Consider the following 22,623-nt stretch of genomic DNA (forward strand, 5'->3'; position numbering starts at 1 on the left):
CCCTTAACTGCTAAAGCCCACTCAGTACTCAAACTGCAGCCCACCCTCCTTGCAGCCGGCCCTGGCCCCCCTGCTACTAGACCGGGTTGTCTACAAGGGAGATGCAATGGCACAACTGGGGTGGGGGGGAAGCACACCCCAGCTTCGCAGTTGCAGACACGTGCCCCCTTCCTTTCTTCAGCTGTAAATTGAGCACAAGAGCACCTAACTTGCAGATCACTTACACTGGGATAATCCGGCAAACTGCTGGACACAGGGTCTGGCTTTTGCTAAATGCCCAACAGTTACCCGTCACTCCCATGATTAATCTCTCAATCTGATCACAGCGCTTCCCTGCTTAAAACCATCAGTGGTTCCTTGCAAAGTTCTAGGACAAGGTCAAACTCCTGACTTAGGGCACCCACCTCTTCCAGGTCCAGCTCCACCTCCTTTCGCATCACTGCTTCCCTCCCTCACCTCTGTCCCTTTGCACCTGCTATGCCTCAACCTGGGAAGTTCACCTCCTCCTTGTGGCTCCCGGGTCAGCCTCTCTGAAGGGCTGCTCAGGCTCCCAGGCTGGGCCAGTGCCTGCTCTCTGGGCTCCCATGGCCTGCGCATCTTCACCCTGGCGCTGATGGCGCTGGACTGTCATCGGCTGACTCACCTGTCTCCTTTAGCAGCCTATCAGCTCCCTACCCAGCCTGGGGTAGATTCTCTCCCAGGGGCCTACACTCTACAGTCAATGTAGGGTGAGTTTACCTGACATTCCATTGGGCAACTTGGTTTCCAGATTGTATTTCAGAAGAGGATACATTTTGACTTCTGCCTCAGGGCCTTTGCATTCACTAGGCATGAGTCTCCTGGGATCTTCTTAAAATGCATTCTGACTCAGCAGGTCTGGGGCCCGGCCCGCGATCGTGCATTTCTGACAAACACCCAAGTAGTGTCAACGCTACAGGTCCCGGGACACACTGAGAAATGACTCACTCCCAACCTCAGCCGGGCTCCAGCCAACTCATCCTTGGGTCTCATCCCAAACGTCACTTCAAAAAGGGCTTTCCCGACACCTCACTTCAAATGAGACCACACTTATTCCCTCCTAGAGCCCGGGCCTCACGTGTGCTGTGTGAGGTCTCCCAGACCAGCACGGAAGCCCGAGGCGGTGCTGGAGGAGTGTGCCTCTCGGTTGAAAAAAAAAAGCCTTCAAGCCCCACACCCACATTTACTCCTGTGAGCTTCTGGCACAAAGTCTCTGAGGGGGGCCTGCTTGTCCTCCTGAGGGTCCAGGAGGGTGCGGAGGAGTTCCTGCCCCACTGGGGATTCTGAGGACGTGCCAGACACCCCCGCCCACCCTGGCCAGACTCAACGTGAAAGCAGATCATCTAGAAAGGCCCACCCCGGCTGCCCCTTCCCGTGGGGCTGCTTCTTGCCACCCCCACACCCCCTGCAGCAAACCCACCAGCCACTGCTCGAAGAGATGCCCCCAGCTCACGATTTCGTTTTCAGCAAAATTAGAACAGGTGAGCGGGGACGGCACATCTTGGTGAACGAGCTCCCGGAATGAAGCTCACATCACACAAATCGCCCAGAACCCTGAGGGCCGGTCCAGCTTCCCGTCCCGTCCCGTCCTGTCCCCTGCTCCCAGCCCCCAGAAGTGCTCAGGGCCTTGCCCTCCGTCCCTGGCCCCTCCCGACAGAATGCACCACTGCCCACCCACAACCAACCAAGGGCAGAGCCCATCGATGCCCCTACCCGGGTCGGGATGCCACCCCACCCCTGGATGCTCAGGGCTGGAGTGAGGCCACCTGCACTCTGCAGGCCGGGCAGGGAGCCTCCCCTCCAGGCCCGGCCTCTCCATCTCCAGCACACTGAGGCTCCAGGGCGGGACCACGTTCTCTAGGACGGTGACGGAGGTTCATTTTCAATCCTTTCTTTATTCCGTCGCAATGGCCTACCCTAGCCTCCTATCACCCTGAAGTCTCCACCTGTGCCCTAGCTCATCTCTCCTCGGCCACGGCGGTTCTGAAGAGGCAGGCGGCCCCTCGGAGGCTGAGCCTCAGATCCTGGCTCCAAAGGTCTGGGAGCACCTGGGAAACGCTCCTGCCTGCGGTCCTCGCTTTGGGGAGGAGAAGGCACGGTGACGCTCAGGCCTGCAGAGATGCTGCTTCTCCCTGGACCGGGTGGCAGATCAGTCGGGCTGAAATGACGTCCTCGGCAGGGTGCTCGGCGACAGTTCTCACTTTGTGCCACAACAGGAAGAAGAAAAAACAAACACCAACAGTCCCATCTTCGGCTAAGCATTCCTCCGATGACAATAAAACAAAAAGGAAAAGTCGACGTGATTTGGCAAAGGCTTCTTAAATTTTAAATTAAAAAAAGAGAAAAAAAAAATCACACAGAAGAGATTCAACTTGTCTGCTTTGAAGAAATATATTAAAGAAGGTGAAAAGGTTAAAAAAAAAAATCAAACCCCAAATAATGATAAAAATAGATGTATCCTCTGTAAAATTCTGGACTAATCTACTGAGTCATTCATATCTATTCAGTATCAGAGCATGAGGTGAAATACCAAAGTATAAAAAATTAAAACACAAGACAAACCAGAACACCTGGAGAGACTGCCTTTGAGCAAGCCCACCGGGCTCGCAGCTGGCTCCGGCCCCACTGCCGAGTGCTGGAAGCTTCGCTGTCTGGTCCCTGCCGCGCTCGCCCTGAGCAGACCCTTGAGGCCTTCAAAGTTCTTCCCTGGCCGTGCTCAGTTTTGTGGCGTGTTCTTCGATAAACTTGCTCAAATGCTCCAGATCTCTGTTTCCGTCCTCAAATTTAATTGGGTTCTTTTTGTCCCCGCTGGGGGAAAAGTAGATGGTGGGGAAGCCCTCGACTTTGTAGCGGTCGTCGGTGACATCGTTGGCCGTGGCGTCCATCTTGGCGATGACCAGATCCTTGTGTCCCTTGTACTTCTTGCCCAGGGCTGTGTACACGGGCTCCAGCTGCTTGCAGTGCCCGCACCAGGGCGCGTAGAACTCGATGAGGACGTCCTTCTTCGGGTCCATCACGATGGAGTCGAAGGTCTTCCCCACCACGACCTTGACCGGCCCCTTGTTGTTCTTGGGCACCGGCTGGGATTTGACAACTGGCTTCAGTTTTCCTGCCGAGGAAAGCAAGCAGAGGAGTGTGAGAACCGAAAGGCCCGGACCCTGGCGGCTCTGACTGGACCAGGCAGTGAGGCTGGCCTGACGTGTAGGACAGGGCAAGTCAGACGCTGCCAGGGCCAGGCAGGGCCTTGTCTCCAGAAGCCCACCCCCAGTTCTCTGGTTTCCTCACATCCTCTACTTTCCCAGTCCCTGCAAAGGCCAGAGAGGGTGCAGGTGGTTCCCCACAAGGCCTAACAGACACTGGGTCCTGTTCAGTGAGGCCGTCACAAGAGATGCTCCCGATGCAGAGGGGTTACTAGGAGGGTGGGCGCCGTGGGCTGGAAGCCACGGTGGGGAGCAGACTGAGCAGAGACGGACAAGGAGGTCTGCCCGCCAGCCGCCAGCGCTGGGGACCTGGGGCCATGTGCTCAACCAGATGAGAAAGACACTCGGCTTGATGCCAAAGCAAGTTTCCCTCATACATGAAACTTACATCTAAGTCCAAAAGCCTGTTGTACTTTACATATTATAAAAATAAGGCTTCTTGGGCTTCCCTGGTGGTGCAGTGGTTGAGAGTCTGCCTGCCGATGCAGGGGACACGGGTTCGTGCCCCGGTCCGGGAAGATCCCACGTGCCGCGGAGCGGCTGGGCCCGTGAGCCATGGCCGCTGAGCCTGCGCGTCCGGAGCCTGTGCTCCGCAACGGGAGAGGCCGCAACAGTGAGAGGCCCGCGTACCGCAAAAAATAATAATAATAATAATAATGATGTTTCTTGAGATTTCCAAGACACCTGCCTTTTTTCTAATACAAAAAAAAAAAAAAAGAGAGAGAGAGAGAAAGCAAAAGAACAGGGATTCTCCATCCCCATCTTCCCATCCCTCGGGTCCAGGGGGAAGCCTGGGCCAGGCCCCCGACAACAAGCCAGTTGGGCAGTGGAGGTGGAGGATGGGGCGGGGATGGGATGGGGGGGCCCACCTTTCTTGAAGGCGCTGACGAAGGCACGGAGGGCGTTGGCATCGAAGTCGTCGGGCTCCATGGCGAACCTGCGGCCGCCCTCGTCCAGGATGGCCGCGTTCACCTCCTCCCCACTCTCACTCAGCCCCAGGTCCTTCACCTCCGTGGCGAAGTCGTCCTCGTCGGCCACGGCAAAGGTGTACTCGGGGAAGTCCTTGGCCACCTCCAGGACCTTGTTCCGCCAGAACTGAGTGGCTGAAAGGGCACCGAGGGCCGTGAGCCGGGCGGCAGCGGCTGAGGCTCCAGATGCCAGGCGCAGACCCCGGACCAGCCTCGGGCCGCAGCCCAGGGCCCCTGCCCGCAGGCGGGTCGGGGTTGGGGGCTGGCCTCGCCCGATCGCCCCCGCATCTCCAATCTAAGAGGGCCCAACTCGACTCGAAGCTCCCCTCGTGCTCAAGCAGAGAGGGAAGAGGGTAGCGACATAGCCCGGGAGGAAAAAGCCCCTGAAGCCGTAAGTAACCACACACCCCAGCTGCCAACCCGGGCCTCACCGACGCGGTAGTCGAAGCTGAAGTCCACGCCGTAGTACACGACCACCAGGGGGCGCCGCGAGTAACGCTTGGCCTCGTTGGAAGACTTGCGGTGGCCGACAAGGGGCAGCGTGTGCCTCAACACGTGCTCCTTGATGGCCGAGCTCTCCGTGGGGTCCTGCAAAAGGGGGCAGGTGAGGTGCAGCTGTCTGTTGCTGTTGATGGGAAAAGACATTTGCTCCAAGAGATGGGCACAGGGGCCCCACTCAAGTCCACCCAGTGATGCTGGGGCCCCTCCTCCAGGGAACCCGAAGTGAGCCTCTCGGGCAACCGCAGAGGCCGCGTGCCCTTCCCTCTGGGTGGGGGCTTGCGGTCCAGGTCAATCAGGTTCTGCTGGGGGAAGGCCCGGCTCCCAGATGACAGCGGTGCTAACGTGAGCTACACTGGGCGCAGGGTCCCCCCTTCCCCTGGTCTGATCCTCACAGCAGCCTCTCAGGGACACTGCACGGACGAGGAACACGGTGCCGTGATGCAAAGCGCCGCTGGGGCTCTGAGCTCCGCCTGGAGAAAGCCTGCCCCTGACTAGCTGCTACACCAAAGCCGCGGGCAGGGGTGCGGGCAGCGTCTCTCAGGAAGAGCACGGGGCCACACAGCTGCACGTGAGGGTGGCACGGCCACCTCACTCTACAGGTGAGGAAACCGAGGCCCAGCGAGGTGAGGCTGCCTGCCCAGCAGGAAGTGATGGATGATCACTGCTCTCTCCCCCTAGGGCCCATGTCCCATCCGCAGGGATGGTCAGGAGGTGGCGCCAGGTGGTGCTGAAAAATGGCAGGGTGGGCCAGGTGGGAGGAGGCAGCAGGCACAAGGCAGAGGGCAGCCGGGCTGTGGGGTGTCTTTCATCAGGACGACCCCTGGAGCAACCATCACTCAGGAGGTGAGCTCAAAGCCGAGGGACTCAGGACAAATGTGCTCCCGAGCTGAGCACCTGGCACCCGCGGGCCCGAATCTGAACTCAAGGCCAGAGCCGTCCTCGCTTACGTCTGCAGCAAACAGGCTACCCCCTCACAGCAGTCAGTGCTGCCTGTGCTGATTTTACACCTGGCTTCATCTTACCTGTCCTGCCCTTGTCTTCCCTTTGTCCTAATTTTTAAATCCATTTTGAAAAAATCACATTTTACCTGCTGTGTGAATTTTTTACAAAGCAGCCTGAAATAATTTTTGCAACCAAGACGGTGTATAAAGAATACCAAAAGAGCAAAGGAGCAGTGATGTGTACAACAGACTGTGGATCTCAACCTTTTCAGGTCAAGGACCCCTTCAAGAATCTACTGAAAGCTGCAGACAGCCCCCTTTCCCAGGAGCATGCACACCATACAGAACTGTGCCATCAGGGCCCCTCTGTGGACCCAGAGTCAGTATCTCTGGATGCTAAAAAGAGAAGCTGGAGGGCAGGGGGCGAGATGAGACCACCCTCATATGTCCTGGCTGGGGACGGAGCACACCTGCATTTTCCCCTTAGTCTGCTCCTAACTGATTGTGGGACCTCCAGTCTGTTAGCTCACTTCTCTGCATCTTTCTATCAAATAAAATATTTGGATTCAAGATGTAAGGTTTTTTCCAAACCTGAAGATCTGTTCAGTGGAGTGCGGGGCCCCTGTGAAGCACTCGGAACACCGAGCTGGACCCAGGCTCACCCTGGGCTGGGAACTCCCTCCGCCCCTCTAGAGGTGAGTGTGTCACCCCCTTAGGAAGACCGAGAGTGGGGGCACATAGGGGAAAGAAAGGCCAAGTCCACATGCCACGTCCCACAGCTTCACCCAGTGAACAGAGAGGCCCGTCATCGCTTCGTAGGCCTCAGCGCCCAAGCCACCTGGCGGCAAGTGAGCCTCGGCTCAGACCCAGCAGCCAGCACGTCCTGGCCAGGAGCCACACCAGCCACGCAGGCCAGTGCTGGCATGCCAGGAGCTATAAAGACTGGGGGAACCCTTCTGGCAAAAACAGGTGGAGCTCTGCCAGGGGCCAAGGCCCCACGACCCACGAGGTATGTGAGACCCCATCCCCCGACCACCGTCCCTCCCGCGAACCCTGACCAAGAGACCTTCGTGCCGATCGGATGCCCCAGGGCTGGCATCCCTCACCCACCTGGATGTCCATCACGTGGCTCTTGGGCTCATATTTGGACTGGAATTTCTCAGGCTGCATGATGACCAGCTTCCCCGGGGAGACTTTCAAGAACTTTGCTATTTCAGTGCTGAAAGTGTGGTGGAATTTGTAATCCTCTCTTAGGTTGTTAGCTGAAAATTTAACAGAACAGCAAATACACAATTTACTAAATTGCTTAAATGATCTAGATTCAACTCACTACCCCCCATCAGTCAAAGCAAACGCCCAGAAAATAGTGTCATTAACCACGAACGCTGTGTGGACAATATCCAGAGCTGAAACACTTGAAAGGAGTCTGGATTTTAAAAGTTGGTATAGATGTAATACCTTAAAATCTATATATCTTGGAATTTATTTTAAAAATAGACTACCTTCACAGAAAAACTTAAGAGCTAATTCGTCAGGCGCTACGGTCGACTGTGGCCTCTGACGCTGAGAAGCGCATAACCCTAGACAGACAGCCCCAATCCTCCTGTGTCCGTCACAAGAACCCTCCATCCCCACAGGGAGTTTTCACACCCAGCACCCTTCGCAGGGGCTTGACTGCTCCTCCTCGAGTTGCTGGGTGGCCTGTTTGTGGGCTGCGGTTCTTTTGCTATACGTACTTTAAATCTTGGGAAACTCCCAAATGCAACCCCACTGTCTGAGGATACTCTAGAACAGGGGCTGGCAAACTTTTATGGAAAGGACCAGACGGGAACTATCTTGGCTTTGTGGACCCCATGGTCACGACGACCCAGCTCTGTGCTGATCAGTGTGCAAACCATCCAGTGTGCTGTGTTCTAAGGGAACTGACAAAACCAGGTGAGGACCGGATTTGGCCCGTGGGCCGGCCTGTCAACCCCTGCCCCGGACCCCACAGGGGAATCACCTCAGTCCCTCTGCTCTGTCCTGGCTGAGGCATCCAGACGCACCCTGAGCGGAGTCTGTGGTCCCAGCACTGGGTGAGGTGTCGCCCCACCCGAGGGCAGCCTCCGACTGGTTATAGGGACAGGCGGCTGAGGGCACAGTACGTGTCTTGCAGGAGGCAGGGGCGACCTGGACAAGCTCGCAGCTTTTGGAAGCTAAGACAGACTTCGACTGAAATCGTAATCTTCGACCTGCCAACTGGGTGACTTCAGGCCTGCCAGTTACTCACCTCCCCGAGCCCCAGTCCCTCTTCTGTAGAAACAGGACAGGGCACCTCTCAGACCACTGTAAGAATGAAACAAGGTGGCCCACCCAGAAGGCACACCCGTTCTAAGCCGCCAGGCGCCCCGGGTATTTGTTATCAGGTGGCCCTGGGTGGAGAGACAGAATCGACTCAAGAACCTCCTGCCCGCCCTCCACGCTCACAGACCCCTTCCTCCCGCCAGCCTCCCCTCTGCTCCTGCCCCATCAGCTTCCCCGTCGTCCGCGCTGCAGCCCCAGGACTGTCTCTGGCTCCTTCCCCGCAGTCTACACCCCAGGCCCAGTGACTGTCACCCCTGCCTGAGCCTAACCCGGCCGGCCACGTGGAGTCACACGTATGTCAGACTGGAAGTGAGGCAGCTGGATGGGCAGCACCCGGGCCCACCCTGATGTATAGCACCAGAACCCACATTTTTTTTTTTTTTTTTTTTTGCAGTACGCGGGCCTCTCACTGTTGTGGCCTCTCCCGTTGCGGAGCACAGGCTCCGGACGCGCAGGCTCAGCGGCCATGGCTCACGGGCCCAGACGCTCTGCGGCATGTGGGATCCTCCTGGACCGGGGCACGAACCCGTGTCCCCTGCATCGGCAGGCAGACTCTCAACCACTGTGTCACCAGGGAAGCCCCAGAACCCACATTTTGACAAGATCCCCAGGGATCTGCATGCACATAAATGTGTAGGTTTGGGGACGCTGTGGCTGCCTGTGGCCCTGGGTGGGCTAGGGGACCCCTCTGCAAGTTTCTAGCACAACTGGGTGACAAGGTTACTGAGTGAATCAGTGAAGACTGAGGAAGCACAAACAGAGTTTAGCTCTACTGTAAGTTCTACGTTAATCTGCATTTGACAAACGCACAACCGTGACTGCGCGGCACAGGATTAGCACTAAGTGGCAAGCAGGTCATAACTACTCCTTCGAAGTAGAAAGGCAAACTGTTCTGTGTGTGTGACGTGGGGTGAGGGGTGGAGGGCACTCAGCAGGAGCTGATGAGGACCAAGAGGGTCCTGACCGTCCCTGAAAAACCATCTTTTGTTCATGACCTGGGGACCAGCCGGGGAGCGAGGACGCCAGCCCCCACGGGACACCACTGACAGCTGCTGGTGATAAACTGCCTCCCAGACCAGCAAGACCAGCATTCACCGTGCGATCAGCATCCCCAGGCGCTTTGCTAAGCGCTTCCTCCACTTTATCTCAACTAATGTAGCAACCTTCCAAGTAGGACAGGTCACCGTGTCGGACGTGAGATCTCCGAGCTGATCAAGTCACTGACTGTGGTCACGGTATTCTAACACTGGCAGAGCCAGGACTTGAACCCAGGTCTGATGCAGAAACCCTCACTCTCCGGTCAAGACCCTACCCCTGGCAGAGGGAACGGCTCTGGGAAGGGGCCCCTGGAAGGATGAACTTGACTGTGCCCCTCCCCTCCTCTCAGAGGCCAGGAGGGGGACTGCGCAGCCCTCTCATCTATTTAGTAAGAGATCATATCACCCACGTGCAAGTAAATCAACAGAGAACCAACCCCCAAGCCCAGAAAGGAAAGCCTGTTCCCACGTATGCAACCTCAATTCTTCCATCAAGCCAGCCCCTAAATCGACGCCCAGGAGTTTTATACAAAAGCAGCAGACTCCCCAGCAACCTCAGACTGCCCGGGCCCCGGGCACTCTGCCCCGCCCAGAGGGCCACTCCTTACCAGCGTCCTGGTACTGCTGGTAGGCTGGGTCGCTCTCCGCCTTAAAGACCCCAACGATGATGACATCGTCTCCATCCTTCAGGAACTCCTGGACCTGCTTCAGGGCCAGGATCTGCTTGGAGGGCGGCCCGGACTGCTCGATCATGTAGTCCACGATCCCTAGGAGCACAGCACACGCCTGAGGGGCCGCTTGGGGCTGTAGGGCGCTGTCCCCACAGCTCTGCCGGCGGCCACACGCGCCAGGAGCTTCCCTCCCCACCGAGGCCAGAGGAGGCGGCAGTACCGTATTTTTCCCGTGGGCCGTTGTAATCAAAGGGCTTTCCCTTGCGGAAGATTTTCAGGGTGGGATAGCTGGAGACGTCGAACCTCTTGGCCAGGTCTGTCTCTGCAGTGGCGTCGACCTTCGCCAGGGGGATCGGGGGAGAGCGCTTGCTCAGCTCCTTGGCGGCCTTCTCATACTCGGGGGCCAGTTTCTTGCAGTGTCCACACCTGCGAGAGGAAGCTGTTCTGTCAGGGGCCTGTTCTGGTGTGGATGCCACCTGCCAGGTAAGTGAAGCGCAGAAACCCTGCCTGCGCTCCCGGGCGACAACCTCGGGATGCCCCCGGGGGAGGGCGGGGCCCGGGCCTTCCCCAGGGGCCAGCAGGATGTGGCCTCCTCCTTCATGGGGGTGGGGGACGCACACAACACACACACACACCCGAGACATGGGTGGACAGGGGCGTAACCGTGACGCGGGGTAAGACGTGGGAAAGGCCAAGACAATTTTCTTGGTTGGAGAGCTGGGGCGGGTAAGGATACCCGTCAGTGGTGACTTCACACAGGACGTGAGGGTGAGCGGGGACACGAGGGATGGGCAGGAAGTGGGTGCAAGTCTGTGAAGGGCGGGGGGGTGAGGAGAAGGGACAAAAGGCAGGAAACTGCAGGGACCCCGGGGCCCCGGCACGAGAAGGGAACACGTCGTGAGTGTAAAGCAAGAGTCGGGGTCAACTTCCAAGATCCACTCCAGAACAGTCGAGAGCAGAGACGAAGACAGAGAAAACCAAGGTTCAAACATCTCAGGGGGGAGGCAGCAAGGCCCGGGGGGCAGTGGGCACCGCCCGGAGCACGGCCGTGTCCTCCAGCTCCGAGGGGCCCCAGATCGTTGGGTGGCCCACGTGGCTTACTCTCCCCTGCAGCCTCCACGCTTCAGGCCTATATTTTAGCCTCATCCTACCCCCCAGGAAAGACTCTGTGAAAACACCTCTCTCGGAACACGCAGCGCCCCACTCTGCCCACTTGTGCCCGGCAGGGACTTGGCACCCGCCTGCTCTTCGGCTAGCCCTGCCTCGCGTGCGGGGGTCTGTCTCTGCCACCCCTGGCCCGTGCCTGTACCGAATACAGGACGGGCCTGACCAGTATCTGATAACAGGTGATAGACACCATCTTACCACGGGGCATAAAACTCCACCAGAATGATGCCTGCGTCGTTCACCACCTCATCGAAGTTATCTTTGGTCAGCACGAGCGTGACTTCCGGTGGAGGTGTCCAGTTGGGCTGGGAGATCTCTTTGACCTTGGCCACAATTTCTGGAAGAAACAACACAAGACTGAGCACATGCAGGCCCCCGCTCCAGGGGTGGCAGGTGGTGAGGGGCGGAGAGAGCGAGCGGGGCCACAGAACGGGACCCATGCGATTTCCTGAAATCCAATCACGTCTACAGCCAGGGCCACTCTGCACAATTAAGAGCCAGAGGCCCACTGTTTCCAGCAGCCGTCCGTCACATGCCCGCTGCCACACGCACCCCCTGCAGACTGCTCGAGACAGTCCAAGCCCAACCCAACGAACGAGACTTCCGTTCCTACCACGCCGGGGTTCTAACTGCACTCGAACCCCGACAGGTCATCTCCCAGTGTTTGACCACACGTGCCTATTAATAGTTTTGGGGGCATCCTCTTAACTCGTACAAATACATACGTATTTAGACACGCACATCTAGCACTGGCATGTTACACGCATCATAAAATGTAACCAAACTGGAGAAAAATGAAAAGAGGAGCAGCAGCTCCCACGCCGCTCAGGCTGCACAGACTGCAAAAGGCCCATCTGTGGCCTGCTTCCCCGGAGACGGATTCAACGCCAGGCCTGGGACACTGAATATATGCTCGCAAAGCACTTTCCAAGGGGTTCTTAGGAGCAGCGGCTGCAAACTTTTTCTCTCCTTTTTTGCCGTAGAATCTACCAAGGAGCCAGGTCTGAGACCCACTGCCGCAAAGCACGAGCTTTCAGACTGGAGCGCGCAGAGCAGCACCTGCCGGTGTAGGCAGCAGAGCTGAGGCCCTGGGGCCATCAACGCGGGCGAGCCCCATTATTATTATTATTTTTTTTTTTTCTTTTTGGCAGTACGCAGGCCTCTCACAGCCGTGGCCTCTCCCGTTGCGGAGCACAGCCTCCGGACGCGCAGGCTCAGCGGCCATGGCTCACGGGCCCAGCCGCTCCGCGGCATGTGGGATCTTCCCGGACCGGGGCACGAACCCGTGTCCCCTGCATCGGCAGGCGGACTGTCAAGCACTGTGCCGTCAGGGAAGCCCCGAGCCCCATTATTAAGACGCACTGGGAGGGCTGGTGCCTGGGGAGGCCACTTAGGCAAACTCTGCTCTCAAGATTCCAAACTGGGCCACATCCCTAGCTGTCAGGTGCCAAGCGCAGACCTCCAAACATACAAGTCCGTCACAGGACAGACTCTCGTACCAATCCAAAGGGAACCTTGAGATCAAGTCCAAATGACCTCACACTCCGTGATGAGGAGCCCAAGGCCCAGCAAGGGAGGCCCTTGTGGGGGGACACAGGGCTACGTGATGGCAATGAAGACCCCAAACCTACTCAGTGCTATTTCTACTATGCTATACTGGGAATGGAAAATGCAGCACAAAGCAATCTTCTTTTCTTAAGTGATTAAGAGATAGGCTAAAGGCTACCACAATGTTATTTTCTCATTCATTTAATGAAACTTATTTCGTGTCTGATGTGAGCCAGGCAGGGATCCATCGGGCCTGGTTTTAGAAACACTGTCTGGCTCCGCACACCAGTGGTTCCAACGTGGGGCTCTGGAGCCGCACGTTCGCAAGCCCTTGGCGCTCGCAAGAAACGCAGGTTACTGGGCCAGACCTGAAACTTAGTGCATCAGAAGCTCTGGGCTGGCGCTCGACAGTCTGTCTTAACGAGCCCCCTCAACCCCACCTCACCCCATCCCAACCCCGTGAGTCGGATGCAAGCTAGACGTTGTTCAGAAGCACTGCTCCGGCGTACTAGCAGGACCCATGAACTGCCACACGCTGGCTCCAGACCTTGAGTTTCCTGGCCGTCAATGGAAGAAGATACCCCCTCCCGTGCAAGGACGAGTTTATGCTGATCCAAGTGTCCGCGAACATTCCATCAGGGATCACTCCCCGTCCACTCAGCTCGGCTTCCTTTCTAATATCCAAATTCTCTCCCATCACCCCCTCCACTGTCCCCTCCAGGGGGAGGGGGCCCCGTCCCCCCGACGTCCACCAGCAGCTCAGAAGCGCTCACCTGCCTGGGTCCTGGAGCCCTCGTAGTCGACAGCCTGCCCCCTTTTAAGGATCTTGATGGTGGGATAGCCACTCACGTCAAACCTGCTAGCCAGCGCCGATTCCGAGGTCGCGTCGATCTTGGCGACAGCAATGGGAGGGTCATTCTCCTTCAAGGTGGTGGCGATGTTTTCATATTCTGGAGCAAACTGCTTGCAATGCCCGCACCTGAGAATTAGATTTCGGGAAGCAGCAGCAGGTTAACTGTACCCATGGAGTCTTAAATCCAGCAACACGCACACCAGCGGGGGCACTGGGACCAGAAAGGTTTGCAGTTAACAAGAAACACAAAACAGGGGAGGCCAAGGCAGCTGAAAGTCAAACAGCTCCAGGTTCGAAACTGAGCGCTGCTGAGGGAACATGCTTTCAACCTCTCTACGCCCCAGTGTAAGGAGAAGACTCTTCCTGAAAGATGCTGTCTTTTCCGCTCCTCTCAGAAGCATATGGCAGGGTTTTCCAGAGGCTACGTGACCGACGATGACGTCAGCATTCTGATGTTAACATGTAAGAGGGCTCCTGTTATTTAAAGATGGCTTTTTCTATTTCTCGGTTTTAATTTCCGACATGGTAACTACTGATAAACATGACCCACATAACACGCTATTTGAGGTCCTCAATTATTAAGCGTTAAGGGGTCCTGAGAACAAAATGTTTGAGAACGGCTGATCTATAAACCAGGAATGATGTAACCTCATAGGCCTGTCCTAAGGACTGTTTAGATACTTTTACGAAGTATCTCACACTGTGCTAGACAAACAACATAAGAATATCTTGACTATTTTGTCTCTGAAGTGAACCAAGGAGGGCAGGAGAAAGGGGAAAAAGAAGACGGGATTATGAGATGGAAAAAACAGCAGGAGAGAGGTGGGGGGAAGGAGCCCAAGAGTCATGACTGGCTGCACCGTGAGGGTGAAAGATGGGAAAAGAGGGGCTGCTCCCCCAGGGCCCGTGCACCTTTCCTATGGGAGGCCCCAGGGGCTGCACTGGGCAGCCGCCAGACTCCGGGCAGGAGGAGGGGTGGAGGGCTGAATCTGTAACGAGGGATGCGTCTGTCACCCACGCAGGTCTCTGTGTCATCACAGCTCGTCAGCCGCCCCCAGCTGTAACTAGCAGAGGACGTGTTCACCTTTTTAAGCACTGGATCTGAAACGAGTGGGGCCCGTGGTCCGCGAGGGCTGGCTCGTCAGACGCTCAATGCAAACTGGCAGAGTGCTGAGCTCCTGGCGCTCGCGAACCAGGAGTCTGGGTTCCTGCACCCGGACACTCCCACCCTGCGGGGTCCGGATGACACTGAGGGGTCAAGCCTGGGACACAGAGGAACCCCTGGTCCATCTGGCTGAGGGGGGCGGAGCGTGGGTCCTCACCATGGAGCGTAGAACTCCAGCAGCACCGTGTCTTTGTCAGCCACAAAGTTATCAAAGTTTGCGTCATTTAGGACCAAGACACCGTTTTCTTCCTTAACTTCCAAGTCGTCACCGTCGTCGTCCTCCTCCTCGTCATCTTCCTCCTCCTCGTCTTCCTCCTCAATGGCATCCTCTTTCTTAGAAGAATCTGTGCAGAAAATACCCAGACTGGTTAGGAAACTGGTGACCCTCCTCCTTAAAAATCTTCCTAGAGGGACTTCCCTGGTGGCACAGTGGTTGAGAATCCATCCGCCTGCCAATGCAAGGGACACGGGTTCGAGCTCTGGTCCGGGAAGATCCCACAGGCCGCGGAGCAACTAAGCCTGTGCGCCACGCCTGCGAGCCACAACTACTGAGCCTGCGCTCTAGAGCCTGCATGCCGCAACTACTGAAGCCCGCGTGCCTATAGAGTCCGTGCTCCACAACAAGAGAAGCCACTGCAATGAGAAGCCAGCGCACTGCAATAAAGAGTAGCCCCCACTCGCCGCAACTAGAGAAAAGCCCACGCGCAGCAAGGAAGACCCAACACAGCCAAAAAAAATAAATAAATAACTTTATTTAAAAAAAAAAAAAAAAACTCCCTTGAACCCAAAACCCTCAAAATGGTCATGAGTCCTGCGTGGTCCCTGGGGGCTTCCCCGACCCCAGAAATTTGCATATCGGGTGGCCACTTAAGATTTCACTTAAAGGGAGGTCACGCCTAAAAGACGGTTGAAAACTGACTACAGGTCTAGAATTTAAAGTCTAAAATCTGCAGCAGGACTCGGATGGCAGGACCAGCCCCCTCTCCAGACGGAGCACTCCCTCCCCGGCCTTGCTCTGCAGGCCTCCAGCCCAGGCACAGAGAACCCTCCCTCCCGCTCCCCAGGCACAGATCCGATCCACCCCTCGGGCTGCCCCGAGGCAAGGCTCCCTCACCCATATGCACGCCGCCGTGCGTCTCAGGTTCCTCACTTTGTGGGTCCCCCACGTCTGTGCTCAAGGGCCAGGCTAACTTTCACAGACGTGCTCCTCTTCCTCACCCTCTCTGCTTCCACAGTCAAGAAGGACTGCATCTAATCCCTGCCCGCCCCCCCCAATGAATGACTGACTGCCAGGTCCCCAGATGAGTACAAACAGGAAACAAGTACTGGTTCTCAACTTTTCCACCCTGGAGGTTACTCGGGCTGACTTTATAAGTAAAAGATAATCGATTCCCCACACTCTTCCCTTCACATTTCAACCTTTTGCTGAGGATTATAACACATGTGGGGCTATTTTTTATGTGTATGAGGTAAAAATGCCACCCCTTTCAGAAATGGATTAGGATTCCATCCTCCAGAGTGAAAAATTGAGAACCAGTACTTGTTTCCTGTTCGTACCCTTGTAGGACGCCCTGCCTAGAAGCAAAGTACTCTTTCCAGAACGCAAGAATATGAGCACATCTTATTATCAAGGTTCAACTGAATTTGTTGCTGAACTACAGGTACCAGAAATCCTGAACGGCAGTTCTCGTTACCCAGGTTCCCCAGCTGCTACCACGTCAGCAAACAGAACTGCAGCCAGCACGATTTCATCAACTCCAAAGGCAGAATGTTTCAGGGCCAATTATTTATTTTTGGAGATGCTTCCCAGGAGAGAAACCAACACTGACAGCGGGACTGAGGTCAGGGCTTGAAAACCTGCCCTCGGGACCCGGGAACCCCTGGGACTTGACCAATCTTAGCTGCCCCTGAACTGATCCAGTGCTGGCCCTGCAGCTGCTCAGAAAAGCCAGGAACTGGTCTGGGCAGGGTGGCAGCTTTGCTCGTTATCATTAAAATCTACCAATCTGCACACTAATTGTCAAAAGCAAACCAAAAAACCCACCCCACCCCACCGAGCCCCACTTTCCTCCACACTTGTCCCTTCAAACACCCACTGCTTTTTCCTTTCACATCCCCCTCTCCAACTTAAGGCAGAAGTTCCTCCATTGCACGGGCAGGAGAAACGGCTCTAAAATCCAAAAAGAACACCCACCAATTTGAGGAGTACATACCCAGCAGACTCCCATGTTTCTTGGGGCAGGTTACTGGCCCTGCCCGCAGTTTTCCTCCCGCCCTCCCCGAGCTCCCCAGCCACCTTGCCACTTCCCTGCTCCCCATCAGGGACCCTGTGGGGTGCTCAGGCCTGCAGAAGCCCCAGGCCCCCAGCACTGTCAGCAGGAGGCTTGGGGAGAGCGATGAGAACCAGGCTCCCTGGACGTGGAGGGGGCAGGACCCAGAGGAAGACAACCTGGGCTCAACCCCAATGCCACCTCCCAGGGCTGTGGCCTCAGCTCGTTTCTTTACACTCACGTCACACTGAATCCCCTTCCACTGGTGACTGGCAGCCAACACGATACACCCAGGTCCTCGGGAATCCTAGGACGTAACGCTTGAGAACCTCCGGGTTCACACCAGCTGGCTAGGGGCTCCCGGTACTTCTAGGAACACTGCCTACAACAAACTTGCAGGATAAGTACTAGCTGACCCATGTCGGCCTGCAGAACCCTGGTCCCAGTGGCTTTCAAAAGGCTAGTCTGACCGCCCCTCACTTGAAAGTCCCACCCAAAATGACCCACATCGGGGCTGCAAAACCGGGGGCTTAATGTGGGGATGTCGTGCAGGTTCTCTGCTCCTGTCGGGGGCCTAGGAAGCGCCACACGCCTTGCCCCAGATCTGGGTGCTCCCACAGCCCGGAAGGCCTGCTGTGGGCAGTTAGGTAGATGCCCCAGGCAGTGCATCTCCACTCTCATCGCCTGGCTGCTTGCTCAGCTCAGTCCAAGAATCAAGTTTACTTGCGGGCAGACGGCAAGACTGGAGGAAGGTTGGAAAGAAGGCTCGGGAGAACTCAATCCTCTCTTCAAGCTAGGAAACAGCTCGGGGAGGAAGAGGGACTCGGCTACCCGCTCAATGCACAGGGATAAGGTGAATTTTACAAAACGGAAAAGCAAAGATGCTTTCCTACCTACACCCAGCCCGAAGTGGTCTGCGAGCACTACTGGTAATGGGGCTCTCACGATTAAATGGGGGTCCGTGAGTTATCCTGGGACAGAGATCCGAACACTGAATTCATTTCTTGACACTTTTTAAAAAATTGACTTTGAGTTTATATTTTTAAGGATAAACAAAATGGCAGAACATTCCCTATGTAATTAAGGATCCTCAACAGCATTAAGGCGTGGCCCCCCCTTTCCATTCCTCCCCAAGTTGCAGACAGCCCCCAGGGTTGACTCCTCTGCAACTGGAGAAGGTGCTGGCTCTGTATTCCCACGGACTAAAACCCCACACATCCGGACAAGGAAAATATCTCAGTTTAATGGGGAGACCACTCTTCACTGGGCTTCACTTTTAAAGTTGGACATTCTAGGATAGAAATATATCCAAAGCCTTCCAGCACCTTCTGGAAGGGTGCCATCCTCCCCAGCGTGTAGTCAGTGAAGCCTCTTGCATCATCTCCACACACTGCTTAGCCCACCCAGTAAGGCCACTCCTGAAATGTAGGCCCCTCCTCTAACGAGGTCATTGCAACCCCTGCCCCCTCCCACCAGTACATCTGACAACTCTGGATCCTGCCCAGGCTGGACACCAGCGGCTCCTTACAGCATGTCCTCATCTGCCTCCTCAGCTGGCCGGTCTTCCAGTCCCCACCAGGGAGGTGCCCATAAAAGTTGGGTAAATCTTACCATTAGGTCAATACTGAATAGAAAAAGAGAAATTTGTTATCAGATATAACATCACTTAACTGACATGTTTTATGTGCCAGGCACCGTGCTGAGCACTTAAGCACACTATCTCATCCCCCGAGGGAAACACATTACATGCACTTTACAGAGGAAGAAACAGAGAGCTTTAGTCACCTGCCCAAAGGCACAAGGCTACTGAGTGGAGGGTCCTGACTGCTCAGCCGCTATGCCATGTTGACACATAGGATTTTCTTCCCAGGATGCCCCAAGCTTTACATGGACTCGTTTGATAATTACTTCTCAGAAACGAAAAGAGAGGGACAACTGGACAGTTCCTCAGCACTGTACCCAAGTGAATTTCCACTTACTTTAAAATCTAAACCAATCCCAAATAAAAGCAAGCAAGGGACTTCCCTGGTGGTCCAGCGGTTAAGACTCTGCACTCCCAATGCAGGGGGCCCCGGGCTCCATGCTGCATGCCGCAACTACAAGAGCTCACAGGCCGCAATGAAGATCCCGCATGCTGCAACTAAGACCAGGTGCAGCCAAATAAATAAATAAGTAAGTAACTAAGATCCCGCATGCCCAGCAGTGCGGCAAAACAAAAAGGTAAAATGCACGAGAGGCACAAAAGGGGGAAAACCCCCTAAGGACTGGGATCATCTGGGGTAGAGGGAAGTGTGGCCCTAAAATAAATCCACGGGATGGGTTATCTGTGATAGAAGCTGAACGTGAAGAGCCAGGGATGGGAAAGAGTCAAGGTAACTACTAGAAGCCCCACCCTACCCAACCGCAGAGATTCCTGGGCTCACCCCAGAGGCGACTACTTCCCAGGGTCTCCAGTGCATTAGTGACCTGGGACCCAAATGACAGACTCCCTCTTCCTAATAGCCCTTGGTGTCCACCCATGTTTGCCACCCTTCCAGGCCTCTTAAGAATCCCCGCAAAATAGAATCACTGGATCAGAACCAAGACAAAGCTAGTTTGCTCTTTGGCTACGTTCCAAAAACTACCCTCCATCTCCACTGGTCCTCAAACTTTAAGGTGCCTCCCAAAGTTTACTTTGCCCATGAATCAATGAAATGTTTAACATGCAGATTCGAGGGCCCACCGCTGCAGTCCGCTTGGGTGTATTTTGGGACCCTGTATTTAAATAAGCACCAAGTATTTGGATAAAGGTCCTAAGACGTAGGTGACACTACTCTCTAGTTCCTGTTGGCGGCAGGTAGGTGTTCTTCTCACCAAGCGCTGGTTTTTAACTTACCTTTCTACGTGGGTAAAGACTCTTGAATCACTGACTTGCACAGAAGTTACTCAAGCTGTTTAAAAGAGTATAAAGTTCACAGTTCCTTTACACACTAACATTAGAAAAAGGAGTTTATTTATATTGGAACAAACTCAACAGGAAAAAACTCTAGTCACCAGTCACCTAGAGAAAGGCCAGAGAGGAAGAAGTTTAAGACCAGTAATGCAATGCCCTGTTCTCTAGGAATTAGCATTCTTTTCTTGACTAAAACTTTCTAATTTTCCAAGTTCTCTTACACCATTTGTTTTTAGCTAGCCGATTTCAAAGAAAAATGCAGGAGTGATGACTAGTAGCTGCGAACCTTCCTCCCAGAGCGGGCGCTTTATGGGCAGGGGCCACACTCATCCTTAACTCCCACAACCCAGTGCAGTGACTGGCACACACAGTAGGTGCTCAATAAATGCTCGCAAAAGGAATGTTATCTCCGGTTTCCAAAAGATGCAAACCAAGCCATCCCTTTCTCCCTCAAACCAGAACCCTTGAGTTACTTATATCCAAACCTAAAAAACACAGTTTTGAGACGTAAAATGCTTGCTGCCCGCGGTTGTCCCGAGAGCTCCCACTTGGGGCTTCATGCCCTCGCCCCTTCTCTAAAATCTGTTTTGAAAACAGAGGCCCCTCTCCCTTCACACTCCCTGGGCGTGTTAGTCTCAAATGCTGAACCAGTTCCCAAGCTCCCCTTCCCAGGAGCGGGCAGTCAGCCTGGACTCGAGGAAAATCTGAGCAGCATCAGGGCGAAGGAGCCAGCATGCAAAGTAGGCACTTTACATCCTCTCCGCGTTCAAGCCTCGGTGGCAGCCCCGGCCGCTTCGCCGCCCTCCTCTCCCGGATCTCCCAAGCGATCCTGTCCCCCGCTACCGCCCTCAAACTGCAGCACGTCGGCGGTCCGCGCGGCGCCCCCCGCCCACAGGCCCGGCCCGCCGCCGCTCACCTTCATCCGGGCCCTCGGCGCTCGCCGCTGCCAGCAGCTGCGCCAGGGCTAAGAGCAGAACGAGCAGCCAGGCTTTCCGGGGCCTCATCGCGGCGGTGCGGAGCTCGGCCTCCTCGCGCCAGCGGCCGCTGGGCGATCCCGAACCTCTGGCTCCGGTCTCGCGAAAGGAAACGAGAAGTAAGGAAATAAACCGCCCCCCACCGGAAGACCTAGCCGGCAATTGACTGGGGGCGGGGGAAACCGCGGACCGGCCAATCCCAGCCCGACCGGGCGCGCGGGCCGCGTGAGCCGTAGTGCGCGTCCGAGCCCCGCAGCACCGTTCTCAGCGCAGTTCCTCCTCCCGGCCTCCTCCGCAGGCCCCGCGGTTCCGGCGTTTAAAGATCGGAGCGCTAACGTGAGGTGCCCCCTTCTGATTGGCTGCGCCGCGGCCTCCAATCAGCGGCTGCCACTCGGTTTGCCTGGAGCGCACAGGCTGAGAGAGGGAGCGGGGGAGAACAAAGGCGGCCGGCAGGGGCCGGAGGGGCGGGGTCGGGCTACGCCTCAGGAGCAATTGGCCGGTGGAGCGGTAGGCGGGGCCTTGGAAATGCGAGGCGGGCGGGGCTCCAAGCTGCTGATCTGGGCAGGAAGAACACGTGTCCTTAGCAGAACGTTGGTGAGAAGGTACGTGTGCGCAACCCTGGGGGACCCCGGGGGGGGGGGGCTCAAGAGCGAAGCGGCGGAGGGTCCCGAACTAGTCTGTTGGTGGGAAAGAGAGAGAACGGGACTCCGGAGTCGGCTTCATGTTCGTGGTCTTTTTGGTTTATGCCTGCGCGAATGAAAGTTGGCGTTTCTCTCCTGGATTAAAACACAAATTGGCCTTAGGGACGGGGGGTCGCATGCAGTAAAAGTGAATCTAGAACTAGGATTTGGGGAAGCTTCTCTCTAGGGTTTCATCTATGAGCAGGCCGTCAGGTGTGTGTCTAAACTTTGCTTCATGTTATCAATTTTCCTGATTTTATGCAAAATCTATAGGTTTACACAAGTCTAAATATAGGCTTGGGGTTTTCCCTCTTGACAATTTAGGAGGAAGAAAACTAGATTAAGATAGATAATGATTTTTGTTCGTCAAGCCGTGATGTGTCTTAGGGTTTGAGATTTCTTTAACACCTGGGGATTCATATGCCTGAAGAGTTACGGAAGACAGATAGGTCAAATTAACAAAACTCGAGGGTCCAGAAGTATTCTTCTGTGTATACAGATTGTCAGGAAGAAAGAAAGCTAACTACTCACAGGCTTTAGTAATTAGAAAGTTTTAAATTTGATTTATTAAATTTAATAAATTTCTATTGAACTACTGAATCTGATGGTACTCCCCTCAGTTTTGTAGGGCAGGAAGACATTATTCAATTAACTGTAACGACAGGATGAGTATGCACTAAGTGATTTATCAGAATGCTCTGAATGTAGAATATCAAACAGTTGAATATCATTTTAAGAAACTCTTCAAAAAGATAGTGTGCCCAGCCAAAATTTTTATCTTTCTTGGTAGTTTCCTCTGAATCCTTATTAAACTGAGGATTGAGAATACCATTTGCCCAGAAGTGGGACAAATACAACCAATTTCACGAAGACCCTTTGTTGATCCAAGGTATAAGAGGAAACCTTTCAAAATGCCGTGTATATGTATGTATACACACACATATATATGAAATCAGTATCATATTACTTGTGAAATTAATATTTTCTTTTTAAAAAACATTTAGAGCAACGAACAATGAATGAACAGTTCATTCAACAGCAAAACATTAGTTTATCAAGTTGAAAAGCAACTCACTTTTTCTTTATCCCCAAATATCACCAGATTTGGTTATATGGGTACAAGTAGGCTGGAGACCACTGTGTTCAGGGTCAGAATGGAGAGAGAGATTTTTGTGATTATCTCCAAGATCTTTATAACTAGTTGTGAACATAGGAGGCTGCCTTTAAGACACAGAACTGGCCCTGGCTTGTCCTCAGGGCTGCCATTTAACACTGTTAGGTTATGTTTATAGATCAGTTTGAACATGTGCTTCCCTCTTCTCCCAAACAGCACTCTCTAGAGAAGCGGCCTACGG

At 54.9% G+C, this 22,623-nt stretch overlaps 1 protein-coding gene across 1 annotated transcript; it reads right to left on the reverse strand.

Moving 5' to 3' along the window:
• Positions 1 to 1,893: 1,893 nt before the first annotated feature.
• Positions 1,894 to 20,618, reverse strand: PDIA4 (protein disulfide isomerase family A member 4; the record flags this gene model as incomplete). The annotated part of the gene is made up of 10 exons (XM_079711292.1): positions 1,894 to 3,127; positions 4,088 to 4,321; positions 4,618 to 4,774; positions 6,739 to 6,890; positions 9,617 to 9,775; positions 9,900 to 10,105; positions 11,045 to 11,183; positions 13,168 to 13,373; positions 14,570 to 14,756; positions 20,531 to 20,618. 10 exons carry the CDS (start codon positions 20,616 to 20,618, stop codon positions 2,712 to 2,714), a joined length of 1,944 nt encoding a protein of 647 aa, XP_079567418.1. The 3' UTR covers positions 1,894 to 2,711.
• Between the last annotated feature and the right edge of the window lie 2,005 nt (positions 20,619 to 22,623).

The sequence above is a fragment of the Hyperoodon ampullatus genome (genome assembly GCF_949752795.1).
Source record: "Hyperoodon ampullatus genome assembly, chromosome: 9".
Lineage (NCBI taxonomy): Eukaryota > Metazoa > Chordata > Mammalia > Artiodactyla > Ziphiidae > Hyperoodon > Hyperoodon ampullatus.